The sequence below is a fragment of the Lissotriton vulgaris genome, chromosome 5 (assembly GCF_964263255.1).
Source record: "Lissotriton vulgaris chromosome 5, aLisVul1.2, whole genome shotgun sequence".
NCBI classification, from domain to species: Eukaryota; Metazoa; Chordata; class Amphibia; order Caudata; family Salamandridae; genus Lissotriton; species Lissotriton vulgaris.
This window is the reverse complement of record NC_141693.1, coordinates 894,184,420-894,203,494: the sequence shown is the minus strand read 5'-3', so window position 1 is coordinate 894,203,494 and position 19,075 is coordinate 894,184,420. Positions and strand designations below refer to the sequence as shown.

At 42.6% G+C, this 19,075-nt stretch overlaps 1 protein-coding gene across 2 annotated transcripts in view; it reads right to left on the bottom strand.

Moving 5' to 3' along the window:
- Positions 1-19,075, bottom strand: part of MYOF (myoferlin) — a 550,379-nt gene that overhangs the window by 17,880 nt on the left and 513,424 nt on the right. For both annotated transcript variants that reach the window (XM_086922487.1, XM_086922488.1), the window contains 3 exons: positions 15,747-15,888; positions 10,828-10,927; positions 2,210-2,403 (listed from right to left, as the gene is read on the bottom strand). In XM_086922487.1, the coding sequence (XP_086778613.1) occupies positions 2,210-2,403; positions 10,828-10,927; positions 15,747-15,888 (436 nt within the window). The remainder of the gene's footprint in view (positions 1-2,209; positions 2,404-10,827; positions 10,928-15,746; positions 15,889-19,075) is intronic.

Sequence of the window (19,075 nt, the reverse complement as noted above, 5' to 3'; positions counted from 1 at the left end):
CAGATTTTACAAGGAATTACCACCTGTACCAGGGCTAGCATGTTGTCTCGAATTCCCACCACTGCGCCTAGTCCAGCATTTTACCAAATACTACAACCATATTGCAAGGGCCAGCATGTTGCTCAGGATTACCACCATTTTGTCAGGGCCTGCCTTTTACAAGGGATTAGCACCACTCCCCACAGTGAGCAAGATGCCAAGAATTACCACCATTGTGCCTGGGCCAGCATTTTACCAGGGATTACCACCACTGTGCAAGGGTTGGCAAGTTGCCAGTGAATATCACCATTGTGCCAAGCCTAGCATGTTGCCAGGGATTACTACTATGGAGCCAGGGTGAGGATGCTGCTAGGGATTACCAACATTGTGCTAGGACGAGGTTATCCAGAGTAATCACAATTGTGCCAAGGCTAGTTTATGATCCGGAATTACAACCCCTGCGCCAGGGATAGCACATTGCCAGGGAGTCCAGCCGCTGTACCAGGGTCAGCATTTCACCAGAAATGATTAACATTATGCTAGGACTGGCATATTGCCAGGGATTCACAGCATAGTGTCAGGGCCTCCATTTTACCAGAATTCTAAGCACTGTGCTAGCGCCTGCACGCTGCCTTGGAATACTGCCACTGTGCCAGTGCCGGCAGAGTGCCACGAAGTACTCCCAATGAGCTAGGGCCAGTGTTTCATAGGTGGAGCAGTAGGAAAAACACTCACTCCCCTACCTGCAAACACTGACATTTGTATGTGTGCAATCACAGGCATGCACTCACAAACTTGTACTCCCAGACATATGCGCACACAGCCAAGCACATATACAAACAAGCACATCACAGACCAAAGTTGGAATGGGCTATAGGGCAATCTGGCAGTGCCTGAAGGGCCTGTATATTTTAGGGGGATCAGTCATCCAGTGCTGCCAAGTTGGACAGTGTATGAGGGAACTTTCAGAGCAGCCCATTTCCCTAAAGAATACTTGGACAATTCAATATTGCTATGCATCCTAGGGCTTGAATTAGCACAAAAATAGGTAATGCAATTCAAAGTTGTTCCAAATAGGGCCCACAAAATCCGTAAGAGGATACTGGGTGGACACTTGATTGTCAAAGAAGGGTTGGGCCACATTGCACCGATTTGGAGTACACATTCAGGAGCTGTAGGCAGAGATGGATATCAGTAAGGCAGCTCAAAACGTGCACCATGTTTTCCAGCTCAAATGTTGAATAGGAAGATAATCCCATTAATCCAGATGTTGCTGCAGTGAACCAGGGCATTCCTTTTGACAAAGTTTAGACTCAACCAGCTTCACCCTTTCACCGCTTCGCATTTCAGAAGCAGTCAGAATGCAGTGAGTGATCTCCCGCACACCTACAGAAGCTTAGTGGGTTGTTGACTAAGGGAACCCATGGTGGCCAGTAGGATGATTTAAGAAGCATTTTAACAGAAGCGATCAAGGCCCTCAAAACCTTGGAGCATTACACATGGAGTCAATTACATAATCTCTGATGCATTCTTGGCTCATTCGCAGTCACCTAGGCAGCAGCAAGGATTGCAACCACACTAAGCACTGCCATATTACTAGGTTTAGAGAAGAGGATGATATGATAAAGGGCATGGGACCTATGGCCCAAAATAACATGCACATATTTGTTCTTAATGGAGGATTAAGGGAGAAAACAACATTTAGGATTAAGGGTTTCTACGAATAACACTAGAAACACGTGGTGTGGTTTCTTACCAGAAATGGAGAATCAGGCTTATGTTTAAGGGTTGTTTTTTTAAACATTTACTTAATTCACCTTTTCAGAATGGGGGGGTACATGCTCAAGCACTACCCAGCTGTGCATATGTACATATTAATAGCAGGATTGCAAAGCACGAAAACAATCTATTTCTTAATTTCTACAAGTGGCGACCACTGGCAGCTCTACAGCTTCAAACAATGACACTCACTGATCAAGAGGGATCAGGAAGAACTACTGTTTTTCTGAGCCAATCACTCCAGTAATTGTTCTACAACCAGTTATTTAATTTGCTTTACATGTTAGGGTCACACACAAAGGATCTAATGTGAACCACTTCTCTCAGCCACAAAAATAAATAGGGATCTGTAGACTCAACAACTAAAAGTGAGCTAGGGAGATAGCAATTATACGGAAGGACGACTCTGGGATTGATTCCCAGATGGGACTGAGAATGAATTAACTCTTACCGCTAAAATACGTTTGCCATCTTGTTCCGCAAAACACGGCCACCATCCTTTCATGGATTTCTGTTCAAAGAGCGAGGCTGTTTTAGGTGCTTTGGTGTGGTCTGCTGCCTTGTAATCCGGAATCATGTCCAGGGAACACTTCTCTGGAGTTTTTGACGGAATAATAGTGCGATGCAAATCGAGTTCAACAAAACCTAAGAAAAAAAGAGGAGTAAACAAATCTATATTATGCCAATCGTTTGACTTGAAAACAATGTATCCTGCATCATAATTTCCCCTATTTGAAAGACCTCAGGCCTTATTGGTTGACTGCAGCATAAACTCACTGCAGCAATGTAGAGAGTTGACCATCTTTGAATGAATTAGGTGTTGTCTTCTACTGACAAGATCAAGGTGTTAATCTAGTTTTCCCAACGTGAATAATGTTAGCAGTTCAGCTCACAATCTGAGTAACCTGCCCATTGAGAGGGGTCACAGAAAAACGAGAATCTGAAAGACATTTTTAGCACCCATTAGCACATATGCAACTCTTTGATTAGGCGCAGTAAAGAAGGAGCCACCAAATGTTGGTGCCAAACTAGAATAAAGTCCCAAAAAATTGCCTTTAGGACTTTGTGAGAGTTCTAACAGGCAAATCACTATCTTACTTTATTGATCATCCTCAACCCCTTTCTGATCAACCACTCCTCTGTTCACAAGTGTAAAATGTGCAGCTCTTGCATTTTCTGAGAGTAAATAAACCTATTGTGGAGTGTATCCTAGCATGAAAACAGTCACTGGAACAGGCACGCTCCTACCGCATCCCAAAGAGATATAAGTGTTGACAGTATCAGCAGCATGGTGAAGTGGGGATTCTTATCGTTTTGTTACGGTTTCCTATACTAGACATCACATAGCCTGCTGTGCCATGTAATGAGGCTTCTGTTCCTGTTCGCTACAGCAGTACATAGCAGCACTAACAATGTCAATTGAGACTCATTATCAAGGGCTGAAGCAGTCGAATGTTGACCTTATTCCCAATGCACCAGCCAGCATCTATGCTTGCGTATTTGTGACGCGATATATTGGAGTTTGCCCACAATGCTGTAATGGTGATACCTGTATGTGAAAATGCAGTAAAAACTATAAAAAAAAATGTAAAAAACAGTCGACTGTTCTCGAACTGCATTCAACCCAATGAGCAAGTTACTTTGCTTCGAAAGTTTTTCTGGCGCGTGTTCTGTCTTACTGCAGAATCATCATATTTCGAGATATCCTCAGCCACCAGACTGAGCCCATAAGTTCCGCATTTCAGAAATGGGGGCTAGGTGGTGCCATAATCAGTCAGTAGAGAGGACTAGAAGGCTCCACAATGGCACCGCCTGACGCCCATGGAAACACGTGCATCCTATTTTCCTACAGGACAGGTAGAGACCGCGCCAGTCTCCAAAAAAACCAAACCAAGAACAAAAATTAAAACAGTGCTTAGACTGGAAGGTAAGCTAGTGATGAGGAATAGCTCCGAAAAACACGATCAAAGATCAGGATTTTTTTTTTCTTTTTTGTGCTGCGAATCCCCGTCTCCTGAAAGACTCATTTAGCAGCTAACCAAAGACATGAGTCTTGAGTGTCCAATGCACAGATTAACAGAGACCGCCGCCTATGGTAGAAACTGATGTATCACTATTCTTCAAATCTGGTATTAATGTGAACCTACATATTCAGAAAGTTGTGTTTACTGAAGGAACTGATAGAGGCCCAGGAAGCTGCAGGGCAGATATCCGACATCACGATTAATGTGAACATGGTGAAAGTAGCTGCTCTTCAACTAGTGGAATTATGACTCTTGGAGCAAGGCTGTAAACACTGAAATTAGCTTATGAATGTTTCACCAATAAAACTACACTCGGCTAGTTATTTAAATAGTATTTGACGGATTAGTTATTAGAGAAATTGAGGACCATATACCGTTCAAATGGTGGACATGCCCCTCCTCCTTGCAATGGTGAGGGAGAAATCAGAGCATCACAACCATTTGAGATATATGCTCTAAAATTACTTCAGAAGAAAGGCCAGCTTAACACATCTGAACTCTATATACCAAGTACAAAGCAATCTGAATACACCAAGTGAGCGCGCAGTACGGGCGCATCGCTACCAAATGTGGAAGAAGCCAAAAATACAATTTTCAATGTTAAAAGTTTTAAGTCAAAAGAATGCTGTGGGTCAAATGGAGACGTCTACCAGGGTTGACATCGCAAATTAAATGTATAAAGGTATAGGGGATCAAACACTTTGTGGGGAGGAGGCATTTTGCAGATCTTTTAAGACAAGTGAAACACGGACAGGCAGAAATCACAGACATGTATAATCTTTCACTTAACCTCGCTGGAGCCTATCTGTACACAAGGAAAGGGAAGGGAAAAAAAGAAACAGAATGAATCCTACTCTTCCTCAGAAGGGGTCATTGTCATGGCCATTGGGCAGAAATAGATTTCTGTGCTGGATGCCTAGCTCCCAGGACTATGTCAACCACTTATCCGAACTAGTATTGGCAAAGCAAATCGACCTAGCTTTTTTCAGGGGAAATATTTTAGTAGTTGGATGACTGTATGAGTTTGGTCCCCTTGGCTGTCGCAGAAAGAAAATCCAATACTGAAGCAACATATTGAGCTACAACAATGTGTAAGCTGCATGCTGGGCCCCTTTGCTGAACACAACACATTTGCAGAGTTAAGTCGTTCACTTAAACAAGTGTGCAATGGAAAACAGTTTGATGATTACATTTGCTTTATAAAATTTATGAACTCAAATGGTATACACAGCTAAGCATCGAATTTTAAGACAGTCTACGTATGCACACGTCTTTAGTTTGAGACTGAAAAGACTGCAAAACAAACAACTTGTTATCATAATAGTACAGTAAGCAAAAAACAGAAAAGAGCAATAAAAGAATACAAACGTGGCAAAGGTAACCAAACAGAGGCACCTTCCAACCAAAAATAACAAACCAGCACATATACAGGAACTGTATTCGCAAAGTAAATGCATCACAGAGCACACACCGACTTTAATCTAGTAAAAAAACTACTTTATGCCAGTCACCAAAACATAATGGGAACATGAGTGAGACAATGTGCCCATGCACAAGTGACCATAGACTTAAAAGACAGTATAAGCAATCAAATGCAAACCATGAAAAACACATGAAAGATAATGGCTGAAAGGGATGAACCTAAAGCCCACTGTCGCTGTACGTCTTATTGCAGCCAGGCCTCAAAATACCACCTTACTAGTGTATGTCGGTGAACATTCCTGCAAGCACTGCTAAGGTGTTTAGGTAAGAATGCAGCATCCTCCTCGGTGCCACTGGCACAGATGGTCCAGCCTGAATGGATGACAAAACTGATGAGAAGCTAAGATCCAAACGATTTAGGTACCAGGACTTCTTCACACAATTTGGTACTACTAAGACCATGTTCATTTCTGAAACCGTAACTTCCTTGGAAAAGAAATGGAAACTGGTCTGCACAAATAAATAAGGGGGTGAATTCCCAATCCCTAGAATGGATGCTCTATATACTGAGCGAGAAGAAATTCCGGAGGACAAAACTGCAACTGTTGAAATGCAAGGAAAAAAGTTTCGATTGCTGGCGTGCTCCACGGAGAGAAGACATGTTCTACTAACTTTTGGTTGGGCTTCCACTGATGAGAAAGCCGGTTAGCTAGCTCATGCAAGATTGTCATAGCCAGCAAAGTTAGCAACAACCAATCAGCTGCAGTGAGCATTTGTCCACTTAATCAAGTTGGACTGTTGCAGTAATGCTGGAAGAAGCCTAGCCATCCAATCTTGTGGACACATCATATTTTAGGACCTGCACTTTAGATTATTGCACCAAAGGAAGAAAGGCTGCACAACCCATGTCAATCACACAGATCCCAGGAAACTGTTGATCTTCTGCTCATCCCAACAGGCCCCAACTCACAATGGCAGTGTTTGGGACAAAGGTGATGTGAACAATTCTGGAGGCACTGAACTAAAATCCTGAAGCTCACTCCACACAAGTAGCTGGTGAGAAGGTCTATTTGAGGAAACACACACTTTTGACAGTAGGGAAGGAGGACTTACAGGTGGAGTTCCCATTCGTGGGTCTGTTGCTGCATCCTGCTGAACAGGTCTGCAAAATCGTTGTTGGCTCCCGGCAGATATTCCACCAAGAAGTTAATGTGGTGGTGAAGAGCCCAGTCGCATATGGTCTGAGACCGTTCTGACAGTTGTGTTTTTGCAGATAATACATGGCTGTCATATTGTCTGTCCAGACTAGGACAACCTAGTGAGATAGGTGAGGAAGGAAAGCCTTTAGTTCTAAAAAGACCGTCTGAAATTCCAAGTAGTTGATGTGTAGGGATTGAAGTTTGGCATCCTACAGGCCTTGTACTGTGAGGTGTTGCAGATGGGCACCTCAACCCATCTGATGCATTTGTGGCGATTGTGAGGTGAGAAACAGGGTCTAGAAAATGTTGCCCCTGTAGCAGGTTATTAGTGTTCCAGTCTATCAATACTAGTTCTTCGAGGTGACCATGTGATTGAGACCACTCGCAAGCTATACATTGCTGTAGGGGAAGCATGTGTAACCTCGTGTGGGTATCAATGCGATGCAAGAGGCCATCATTCCTGGCAAATGCACCACAGTCTGAACTGAGGTGTGTGTTCGGTTGGAACTGTGGTAGAGTTACCTTAAAGTTCTGAACTAGAGTGGGATTGGGATAGGCTAATCCTAACTGTGTGTTGAGGATTGCTCCTAAGTAAGGTAGAATTTGGAGAGGCTGCAGGTGAGACCTGGGGACATTTATTGAAACCCCAGTCTGTGAAGTAGATCCAGTGTCAATTGTGTGTACTGTTGACACTGTAGGTAGGTACTGGCTTTGATGAGTCAATTGTCCAGGTATGGGAATATATGAAAGTTTTATCTTCTCAGATATGCTGCAACTACTCAAAACATTTTGCAAACAATAAAGGTGCTGTGGTCACCCCGAGCGGTAGAACTTGGACTTGGTAATTTTTGCCTGCTATGACAAATCTGAGATATTTGTAGGGTGCAGGGTGTATTGTATATGGAAAAAGGCATCTTTTAGGTCTGATGTAGCCATAAAGTAGCTCTGTTGGAGAAGTGGAATAACATCCTGTAGAGTAACAATATGGAAATGTTCTGATAGGATGTATTGTTGAAGTGTCGGAGATCCAAGATTGGTCTTAGTGACCAGTGTTTTTGGGAATCAAAGTATAGAGAATATACCCTTGAACCAGTCTATTGAAGCGAGACAGGTTCTATAGCCCCTGTGAGAAGAAGGGCTTTAACTTCTAGTTAGATGATCCTATGACAACCTGTGAGTGTGAGGTGGGATGTTGGGTCATGTGGTAATGAGCTCCAGACAATAGCAATCTTGGATAATGGCTAGTACCCATGGGTTTGTCGTGATAGATTCCTAAAATGGGTGGAAAGATTGTAGTCTTCCCCCAACATATGTGGAGTGGTCAGTGAGAAGGATTGGGTAGTCACTTCTTTGTTGTGGGTGTTGCTCCATGTGTGGAGGCACCATAGCCCTTCCCCTGTTGTTTCTGCCTCTGAAGGAACCTCTAACAAAAGGTCTTACTGTAGGCAGACTGGCCTTGTGTTTGTTGGGGGGGGGGGGGGGTTGGAGGGGTCTGTGGTGGTAGATTTATATGCACCCCTTTAGCTTGTGCGATGAAAAGACCTTCTAGGAGTTGTGGTCTGTAATGCTCCAATAGATTTACCTGTGTCCATATCCTTTTTCATTTTATCAAGGGTAGCGTCTACTTATGGGCCAGAAAGGTGTTCTTCGTCAAAAAGCATATTCAGTACTGGCTGCTGGACCTCGGATTTAAACCCAGAATACCCAAGCCATTCATGTTGTCTAAGTATCACACTGGTATTGACACCACTAGCAGCTGTATCCACCGCATCTTGTGCATATCGGATGGAGTTATTGGTAATGTCTTGACCTTCTGTGAACATTTTTTATCCCCTTTTGCAGTGTTTTCAATGGAGGTAATGAAAGAGTTCCTCCATTTCATCCCAGGGGTCTGTCATAGCGGGCCAGAAGACCCTGGGAATTGGCAATACGCCAATGATTGGCTGACTGTGCCGTGACTCTCTTTCCAGGTGCATCTATTTGCTTACTCTCCTTTTCAGCAGGTGAGGTATACCCAGTAGCCTGGCTGTTAGCTCTTATGAGTCAAGGTAGCAACTACAGAGTTAGGTGGAACTAAACCGCTGATAAAGAGTGGGGCAGAAGGAGCTGCCTTGTATTTTTTGTCCATCCGCGGGGTGATAACTCTGGCATGGACTGACTCTTTAAAAAATTTCTCAGCGTGCCTTATGCTGGAAAGCTTGGGTAAATACTGGGTGTCTATGTGTGGAAGAGTGGCTGTCAAACAAAAAGTCCTGTTCTAGGGACTCTTTGTGTAGCTCAACATTGTGAAAAGGTGCTGCTTTAGCAATTCCTTGTTGAAAAGAAGTGGTATCTTCTGGAGATGGACGAGCAGGGTATAGACCTGGATTGTTGGGGTAAAGGGATCAGTGTCATGCATCCCTTGGGTCAGGATCTCCTAATGGCCTGTTTAACCACCCATCATCTGTATCTGGTAACTCTGGAGGTGTAGCATCAAGTGGATCAGGTAGTGGAGATGTAGGCAGGGTGGTGACTGAACTGGGGGAGGGGGAGTCGATGGTGGAGGAGGAGGCTATTGTGTAGGACTGGTGGCTTTGTCCTTCATCTTCCTCTTTTGGGGCACACACCTGTCTAATGTCTCCTGGAAGGACAGCTTCCTCTTTGGAGGCGAAGAAGCAAGTATCCGTCCTGTACATTCTGGATCAAAATTTTCTGTTGACAAATGTCAATTTTCACAAGAAGAGGCTCAACCGGAGACACAGAAGCGGATGAAGATTTAGAGGCTGTTAGATTCGTAATTTCCGCTATGGAGGGTTTTGGGGTAGAACTAAGGTTTGGCTCGGCACCAATGTACATGTGGTCGGTTGCTGCTTCAATTCCAAAGGACGGTCTTGGTCTGAAGAGGTTAATGCCTAAGGCCTCACCTTTGTATTAGTTTTCGGTGGCATGCATCCAAAACAGTTTTTCAGATCTGACCATGGCCAGAATGCCTGCTTGGGAAATAGAGCAGGGACCATAGTACTCATGCGCTGACCAGATGGAAGGCTACTCATCTCCATATCGATCTCTACACCAGAGCCGGAGCTTTCACCAGGGGAGAAACCCCCTTGTTCTTCCTTCGAAGCAGACTACTCACCGAGAATGTTGGGGGTGTCATATCTGGGAGACTTTTCCAATGGGAATGCCCTTGGATCCCTAAGGGTTTTTTTGGACCGAAAGGACTTACATGTATTGCAGTCAGCTTTACGATGGTCTGAAAATAGACACAAGTTGCACACGAAGTGTTGATCGGTGTGCGGATATTTCTCGTGGCAGCACAGGCAAAATTTGAAGGGTGTGAGTTCAATCAGAAGGGCATTTCAGATGGAAATGAGTGCACGCAGAAGAAGGCCAGAGACAGGTAGTGCAATGAAGGGTGATTATTCAAATCCCAAACCAACAAAATTGAGAGTAGCGTAGAAGTGAGAAGCGCAATCAAAACATACTGTTGAAGACAGTAAAAGAACCGAAGAATCGCACCGAATGGGAGTCAAAACAGAGCAGAGGCCATGCATCCAAACCAGACATTGGAGAGAAAACAATCTAACAAAGGAGCGAATGCCCATGCGCAGTATGTTCGAGGAGGAGGAGTCACTAGGTCTCGTGACTTGAAAGACTTCTAAGAACAACTTGCACAACCGCAGATCCAACACTAGATGTCATGAGTATGCAGAACTTGTGCATCTACAGCCACACATGCCATCGAACATATATTTATATGAATGTAGTTTGTTATTAGTGTATAACAATAATGCATACTCAATGGAAGTTACTTTAGCTGTCGAAAGTAGGAACAGCATCATCAGTCCTCCCTATAAATCGAGGCAGTGTCTAATTGTACATTTCTTTTGACAGAAGAAATAGCCAATATAGATGGCTTCCAATTTATATATGTGAAATCAAATCTAAATTTGTGCAGAATAAACCCTTTTTCCAAAATATGATTTGATTTGTAGGGTGGAGAGCTAAAATACCCTTAAACTTTCCACAAATATTTATTTCCTGGGGTGGCAGGTAATCCCCTGAGCAACCTTGCACCCCCAAGCAGAAATTGTTTTAGCATAATAACTTCATAAAACAGCTACAGCGCAAGACCTGTTCAGAAGCTCTTCTAATTTCCTATCATTCTAGTTGTTCGTGTTTTAAAAAACAGAAAGAAACTTGAAATACTTCAACAGATTTAAACACAAAAATCACATTTTAATTTTAGGCTGTTTCAAAGAAAAGTTAACTTACAACAAATTCACAAGACGCCCAATTCTCAAGACAAAAGTTATTTTGAGCAGGCAAACTTTTAAACAACATTCCTTTTATATGAAAGAAAACTGTTCGAATGCAAACAAAGGCCCAAATTTATCTTTACAAACATGGTTTGACAACTTATTTAATAAGGTTAAAGTTCATACCCAAGTAGTCATCCAGAGAAAATTTGTCATTGTCCCATATTTGAATTATTAATTTCGGGGGTACTCTAAATTCGGTGTTATCAAGGCTCCAAAAATGCTCCTGTAAAAACACATTTGGGTAAATTTCTAACAACCATAGTTTTACAGTCCAAAGAAACTTTACAGTTGCACTTGACAGAATTACATGCTTACTCAATTCAAAAAATATAAAAGCTATTCCTATAACGTCCTGTGTTATACCCTGCGTCCATACAAACACCTATAAAGGGATAAGAGGAGGGGGTGTAGTGAAAGCAGTCTCATCTTGTGAGTCCCTTCGATCAAGGATGCCATTCATACTTAAATCTTTGCATGCACTGTTGCGATTAAATAGGTGCAAATAAGAGCCTGGATGGGGCGCCAATTGATTTTGAGAATTAGCCTGTGCAACAGGAGTGGACAATTTCCAATGGGGAGCTTTTCTCTTATTGTTAAAGTTGGATTTAGAACATGATGAACTGCTGAGAACCAATAACAAGGATGAGAATTTGGGAGGTAGTAACAGCGTTGACCCAACCAAGGCTCTAAGCGATCAGGTTGTGAATGCATAACTTCTGAAGAGGGATGCAGACAGCCCTACTTCTCAAGTGTATGATGGATTGCCCTTCTGACCAGTAGAGGGCACTGGGATTGCTAGAAAACTTTCTGCAGTTTGGAATGTCTCCTTGATAAATGTCAGACATTTTATCTAGACAGTGAAGGTAAGAAATCAAGGAGAACAACCTCATGGCGAATATGGGCATCTCACATAAGCAGAATTATAAATTAGGGGCTAATAGTGTGTTTCCTATAGTGATTGTCTCAAGGCTTGAACATCATGTTTATCCGCTCTTTAAAGTGTATCAGACATTCTAAGAATATGCTCCTGTTCGCAGCCTGTGCTGCTGGGGTAGGTGGGAGGCCTAAGGAGACTGAACAAAATATGTTCCATTATAAGCTTTCTCACCAATTTGGGTATGTAAAATAGATGAATCCACAAGTTAAAGTTTCAATTGATGTGCCACCAGGTGCGAACTGATTAGCATATGCGCTGGAGCATTGGTGCTTGTGAAGGTGGCAGGTAGAGTGCCCTAAAGGCTTATGTCCTGCATCAGACTCTAATTTAACTCTCATGGACAGTGTGCCTCAAGCCAGATCAGCTGAGTGAAAATGTACTGTAATGGGATGCCCAAGAATCCTTTAATGGTAGTCCGTATAAACCCTCCTCTGCCCATACTGCCACCAAGAAAATATTTTTCAAAACAAATCAGCGAGGGTGAACTGAACACTCTCGCATGAGGCCAGTCCACAGTTTAAGGCCTAGTTGAAAAGAAATTGAACCAGAGCACCCAACAAGTCCAGCACGAAGCCCCTTGGGAATGGATGGACTGCTTGGCAGCAACTATCTCCAAGGTTGCCGCTCCACTCATATCACTTGAATAGTCCAGACCTCACTTCCCTCTTCCATGCATTATTTTTTCCTGTATTACATTTCTGCTAAAACGTGGTCACAGGTGGAAGGCAACATAGGAAAAGCTTTTAAATCAGCATACTACGATGACTGTTCTATACAGGACCATCATAAGGATCTGCAATAATACAAAGAGCTCAATAAGGAAAATAGAAATGCTTCCCCCAGTGATCTGAATAAAATCTTGGTGCATGGAAGATTTCACGCACAACACATACACATGCTAAACTGATGATAAACTTGTCAAACGTATTCCACATACATGCATGAAGCTCTGGGTTAAGCGGCACTGCAGTTCAACATGGCTAAAAACTATTGAAAAAGCCAAATAGTAAAGCTATTTGGCTTTGTCAATGTTTTAATTGTGCTATGTTGTGCATTATTGCAGCTGCTGTACAGTATGATAAAGTAAAAAAATAAAATAAAGAAAAGCGCTATGACCTGACCAGCATTTACCATGCCATATCACTTTTCTATTTACTTTCAGCCGCTGTACAACCAAGCTAAAAATACATTGACAGAGCCAAGAGATCTCACAAATTTGAGACGTTTTTGCTTTGCTGATGCTTACTTTTCTGGTGGAAAGCAACAAGGCAAGCAACAAAGAAGGTGGGGAAAGAAAGAACACGAGAGGGAAGTGTAGTGAGGGAGTGTCAAGCAAGAAACTGGGAGCAATGTAACAGCGCAGAAGGAGGGGGGTGTTACAGTGCAAGACACAATGTGAGGTGGTGTATCGGGCATTAATGAAGGGGTGACAATGGGACAAGAAGTGACAGAGCAAGCAACAGCCAAGGGCAAAATAAGAGCAAGTTAAAACCGGTCAAGCAACAACAGCAGAGCAACAACAACGAGTGGGAGGGAACGTGGAAGACAGCCTGCAAACATATGCACATGTAGTGCTGTAACTAAAATAAAAATAAAATAAAAAAAGAATACCACTAAAAGCGCGCAAGCAGTGGAAGGATAATGGGCAGAGAAAGGCAGCAGTATTTGGGCTGTGCTCCAGTGGAGGGACAAACACATGAAGTGAAACTGGAACGTGTGGACCAAAATGAATCAAGGAACTTAATGACATTGAACCCAACCAATGGTAAACAATGGGCAGGCCCTAAGCCCTCTGTAATCTAACAAAATGTCTCTCAAGCTACAGCACTTGCACTGTCTGAGGCAAGACCTAAAAATGAAGCAGAAGAACACAGTGTACTACTCGACATGAAGAGAATCGACACATGCAACTGAAAGAAAGATGCTTGGCAATGAATGGATAGTCAAGACACTGGAATAAATTTAATGTGGTGAATAGATCGATGTAGCAGACTTGAGATCATTAGAAAAGCATCATGTAAAACAAGTCCCAAAGCAGCATACATCCCATGGTGCCACTTCAGTGACACATTTGCAAATAAGGAGGGAGGGAAATGGAGACTGTTTTGAAACTCAATCAGAATGGTCAAAATTGAGAGAAACTGGCCCAATGAGAAGAAATTAGGAATGCAACCAACGGTGCTGCAGCACATGATCATTCAGATACATATGTTGTGCAAGGCATGAAACAGAGATTGAGAAGAAACTGTTTTAGTTCCTTTTTGATGTCAGGCAGAGAGAAGGTGGTGTGAATGGCAGGTAGGAGTCCGTTCCAAGCCTTGGGCGCATGTCCAGAAAACATTGGTTGGTGGTGCATTGTGTGTTGACATTCAGAGTTTCCTGTACTAGTGAGTCAAAACTGTGGAGTTGTTTGGTGCCACTGGATATCTTTAACTTCTTGGCCAGATACCAAGGATGGTCAGAATGTACAATGAACACAATTTTATAGGTCACCTACTTTCCATAGGAAGCAAATAAACAAATGAAGGACTAGGTTAAGATGTGCCACACTCCGAGATAAGGCAGGCAGAACAGGGCTACGTTCCCTTCCTTTGTGGTAACAACGCCTCATCTGGGCGATTCCTCTTCTTATAGATCCCCTAGATTCTGAAGTAGCCACGGGTGTCAACACAGCCCAAAAACGATTCTATTACCACAACGAGCACAAGGTAGCCCTGAGAAAGGGATACAGGTTTGCCTGGCCTAAAACCCCATCTGTTTAATAGGATCTTGCAGTGAAACAGGGTGAAATGGCTGCTATATAGCACCCACTAGAAAACAAAAGTGACAACACAAGAAACGCAAAGAATTCCAAGGGAGTGTTTAACAACATCAGAACTGCCACAGGAAAACAGACGCTAGAACACTCAGAACATAAAGGTCGTGATTAAGTTGGACAGCCATACTGGACTCAACTGGGACCTTGTCAACAAACTATTTATGGAGTACAAATATGTTGCCATGCCTGTTAGCACTCCAATCACACATGGTACAATCTGTTCCTAAACTTAAGGTTAATGCCATTTATTTGGTGTTTTCTCTTATTATTTGCAATGCGTTTAATCACATTGCCTGTTTTTAATATGAACGCCTATAAAAAGGCCAAGAAGATTACAAATACTCATGTAGCACACAAGGGGGTAGTTGTTCCTAAAAAAAATAACAAAATGCAGGAAGGAAATTACAAATTGATACAGGGGGGTAAATACTACGGAGGTACCCTGAGGGTGAGTTTTATTCCTGGGTCCCCCTGGTAACCTGTAACTAAACTGTTAATTCCCAACAATGAGTAAACACAATTTAGCTGTGAGTGCAAGTGATGTGCACTCAACTAAATTGTGTTTCCTCATTGTTGGGGATGAACAGTTTAATATTTGCTTTAAACCTTACCAGGGGGATTTGGAATAAAACTCACCCTCCGAATACCTCCGTGGCATTTTTAACCCACTTTCACTTATTTCACTCATCTTTACTGTGTTTTACTTTAACCTCTTCCATGCTTGTGATGAGCTGAGCTCGTCATGAGGCACAGTGCAGCTGCACTCATGACGAGCTGAGCTCGTCACAGCCATTAGAACGTTCGCACGCGGGGATAATTTCCCTGCTGTGCTGAACGTTCGAAATACGGGTGTGGCTGTGACGAGCTCAGCTCATCATGAGTGCAGCTGCACTGTGCCTCATGACGAGCAAGCACAGCGGCGCCGCATGCGGCCCCCCTCCCCCCGCACAGCGGGGGAAAACACCCCGCAGCGAAGGGGTTAAAAGATCCCTGCTAAAGAGCCCTCTCGAGGGTCCAATGGCTTATCGCAGCGCCGACCCAAAGAACAGCAAAACGCCCAATGATGAATAATGACACCTTTGCAGGTGTGTGAGGGCATCACTTGCTAATAAGAAAGCTACCCCCCCCCCCCAAGTATCAAGTTGTAATTTATTTCCTGTTTTTTGTTATTTGTTTAGGAAGAGCTACCCTCTTGTGTGCTATATGCTTATTCTTGAGAGCGAGGGTAGTGGACCTCTTTCTGCTCCCCTTTCCCCTTCTTTAGTGGTTTGGATTACAAATACTCACCTTTTTAGAAATAACACAGAGTTGCTCTGCTGGAAGATATTCAAGAGGGTAAACAAATCTCCAGTTGAAATTTCCTTCACCGTCCAGAGACCTATAGTGCACGTCAGTCTTTTGCTTGTTTTCCTCATTTCCAGGAATCCACCTGGAGAAAACATACAGCATATTTAGAATTTGACTGCATAGGAGTAAAGAATGATTGCTGCTTATTGAATTTTTAACTCAATTGTCTGATATGGAGACATCCCCGTAAAATGCGCTCCAGTATAGTTAGAATATAACTGAGGAGTCATTAAAACGGCAAGTAGGTATTAATAGTATGAGCAGGTTCAACAACTAACCCATTTGGCATCAAATTAGCAAGAAAACGGAGTAGAATTTTTTTTAATTTACAAAGACAATTAGTATTTTGATAATCAAAAACTGCGGTTCCAGTAGGTTTCAGAATTATCCAGTTTTTTCTCATCCACTGAGCAGCACTCACCACAAAGGTTTACAATTCAGATTGCTTAAGTTGTATGCCCACGCACTTAGTAGCAGTATTTTGTAAAACAAAATAGTGTTTAAAGTATAACAAATTTAATGACCTGCAGTATTTATGGAATCAGAAGATGCTACACAGTTATGTTAATTCCCCTGCACAAAAATAAGCATACCATAAAAACGTTACACTTTTGCATGCAAGTAGAATCATTTTTGAAGAAATTACTTAATGTGATTTAACAATGATACAGATACATATCCAGGTATGCAGAGTTGAGCACATCAGTGCTGTATGCATCTCTACTCTGGCATCAGTATACCTCAAAAACAGATTTGAAGTACCTACTGAAGCTTATGTGAAAGGTCCAATCAGTTCTTGAGGGCTAGTTCATAAAACACAAGCAAAACATGACTGTCCAGTGAGCACACTCAATAGAGGGAGAATGCTTCCCTTAATAAGCCAAACATACCCAATGTGGAGCTGTCAGCCCTATCTGATTGGCATATCTGATGTTACCAAGTGTGAATCATAGCATTGGGCAGTGAAGCTTTTCTTTCACTTTGGATTGACAGGTTGGAGAAAAATTATGTCTTGCACTTGAATTAACCCGACTTTAGCCGATGCGCAAGTGTGACTTAAAGAACTATCTTGTCTTTCAAGTAAGTGTTGTATGAATTCCTAGCTAAAGCATGAAGCTCACTTGTCATGGAGAGTAATGCATTGCCTACAATGTAGGCTATAAACTAAACAAAATGCCATGTGTGTGCTTAAATGGATCCATACTAAAGTAGTCAAAACACGATTAAGGTCTCACTGTACGGGAAAGTGACATGCAATAGGAACCCTTTTCCTCCGGGTCTGTAGGAATTGATTAGTTTACAAAACAATGACATGGCATTTATTAGGAAGATCCTTGAAGAAAATCCATGAAAAGGAGATCTCCAACGTGGATGAGTTCTGAACTGGCTGGTCTGGACCTACGCATGAGTGTCTTCACAGGCGCCAACTAATGGGAGCAGATTGCCTCCCCTTGCCACTGAATACAATGAAGATAGCGGCCCAATTCTTAAAGTAGCAGCTAGCATTGGAAGTTGTCGGAGTGATCACTACCTAAATAGACAACAAAGTATCCCTAATTATAACAGAGGCAAATCAGGTATTCCAGGTTCATGCACTGCTTTGTAGGGTTGTGAGGTGGAAGGAAGTAAAAGGAGACTTCACCTCGCTAGATCTTGGCTGCACTTGGATGCATTTGTCATGAGTTACCTTTAGGGCCCACTTAATTTTCCCTTATTTTAGACTAACTGGAAGTTGTAGGCTACAAACGTTAAACGAGAGTATTCACAAGGGGTTATACCCAGAAAGTGTCACTGGGACCTGGGCTATCAACGTGATAAGAGGAAGGGGTCCCAGTAATCAATGAGCAGTTTACTACATAGTAACAAAAATGAAAAAACCAAGAAACACTTCTGTCCACATTGTTTTAATCACAATGTGAAATGTATATAACAAATATATAATTTTATGTCAGAACGTGAACACAATTTCACAGTGCCCCAGAAATAGTCGGGAGACAAGGGAAGGGGAGTGATCCTGTGAGGAGGAAGTGAAGGGAAAGAAGAAGAAATTCTCAAGTGACAGATTAGTCAAAATATGTACATCATTTGTTCTCACTACACAGTGTGTGTGGAGATAGGGACCACAAGGTTCAGATAATTATTTACATAGAATAACATACTCCACAAAATTCAAAAATGAAAACAATGGGGAGTGGAGTTGATAATGCGAACAGTTGTCGACGTTTCGACCCCCTAGTATGCAGGTAGGGATGCTATCCTTGCTGTGGGGTCTTCATCAGGACAGGACAGGGGTAGGGACACCTATTTAATGGAAATGTATAAATTAATGTAGGAAGACTAATCCCTATATAATTCATCCAGAAAAACACATCAGTATAAAAATCAAGTGGTAGAGGGAGAAAAACATGGCATATGCCATGTAGTAGGCATGAATTGGAGTGATATGCCACATGGTCCAAGAATATACTGATCATTTTATTATTATTATCAAAGGCGCATAAAATATTAGCGCTCAATGAATAGATAAATTAATTAAATAGAATCCTGAAAGTTATCATGGAGGAAGGAAAAGCAGCCAGTCCGGGTTACAGGCAGCAAACAAACATCTCAGTACCCACTCAAAGGGACCATAACATATAGGCAAGAGCCAGCAATGTCCAAGTCTGGCAAATGACTCAATTAAGACTTACCACGAAGTGGTATTCAACAAGGACCGGGGTGCAGTCTACTGGTGTGGTCCGTGTCGTCAATAATGATGGTACTAATTGGTATACAAAAAATGGCCCACAGTTAGACCTAGTTACTAATAAGCCACTAAATTCAAAGATCGAAGCACATGGAGGAGGGTGAGCTTACCACAAGTTGGTATTGTAACAGCCACGTGTTAGTCAGTTTACAGGTTCCAAAATGTCATCAAATGGGGCAGAACTACGGAGGATAAAATAGACAGTTGGAAAGAGACATTATCACAACGGACTGGGTGGATAACGATCGTCCGAGTGAGGCTGGGATTACACTTACCAAAGAACGCGGTCGGAAATTAGATCGCGAGGCAGTCTGGTCTAGTCAGATCAGCGCTCCGTTATTATTCTGGGGAGAGAAGGCGGAAAACTCATGGGAACCCTCAAACACGGGGTAGTCATTCAAAAGCGTATGAGTGCAAAATTAAAAACCGCTTACCGGTCAGAGAAGTAAATCCAGCCCCGTAACGAGCTCGGTTCGCAATGCCGAGGCTCGGTTCCGGGTTTGAAAATATCTCCATAGTAACG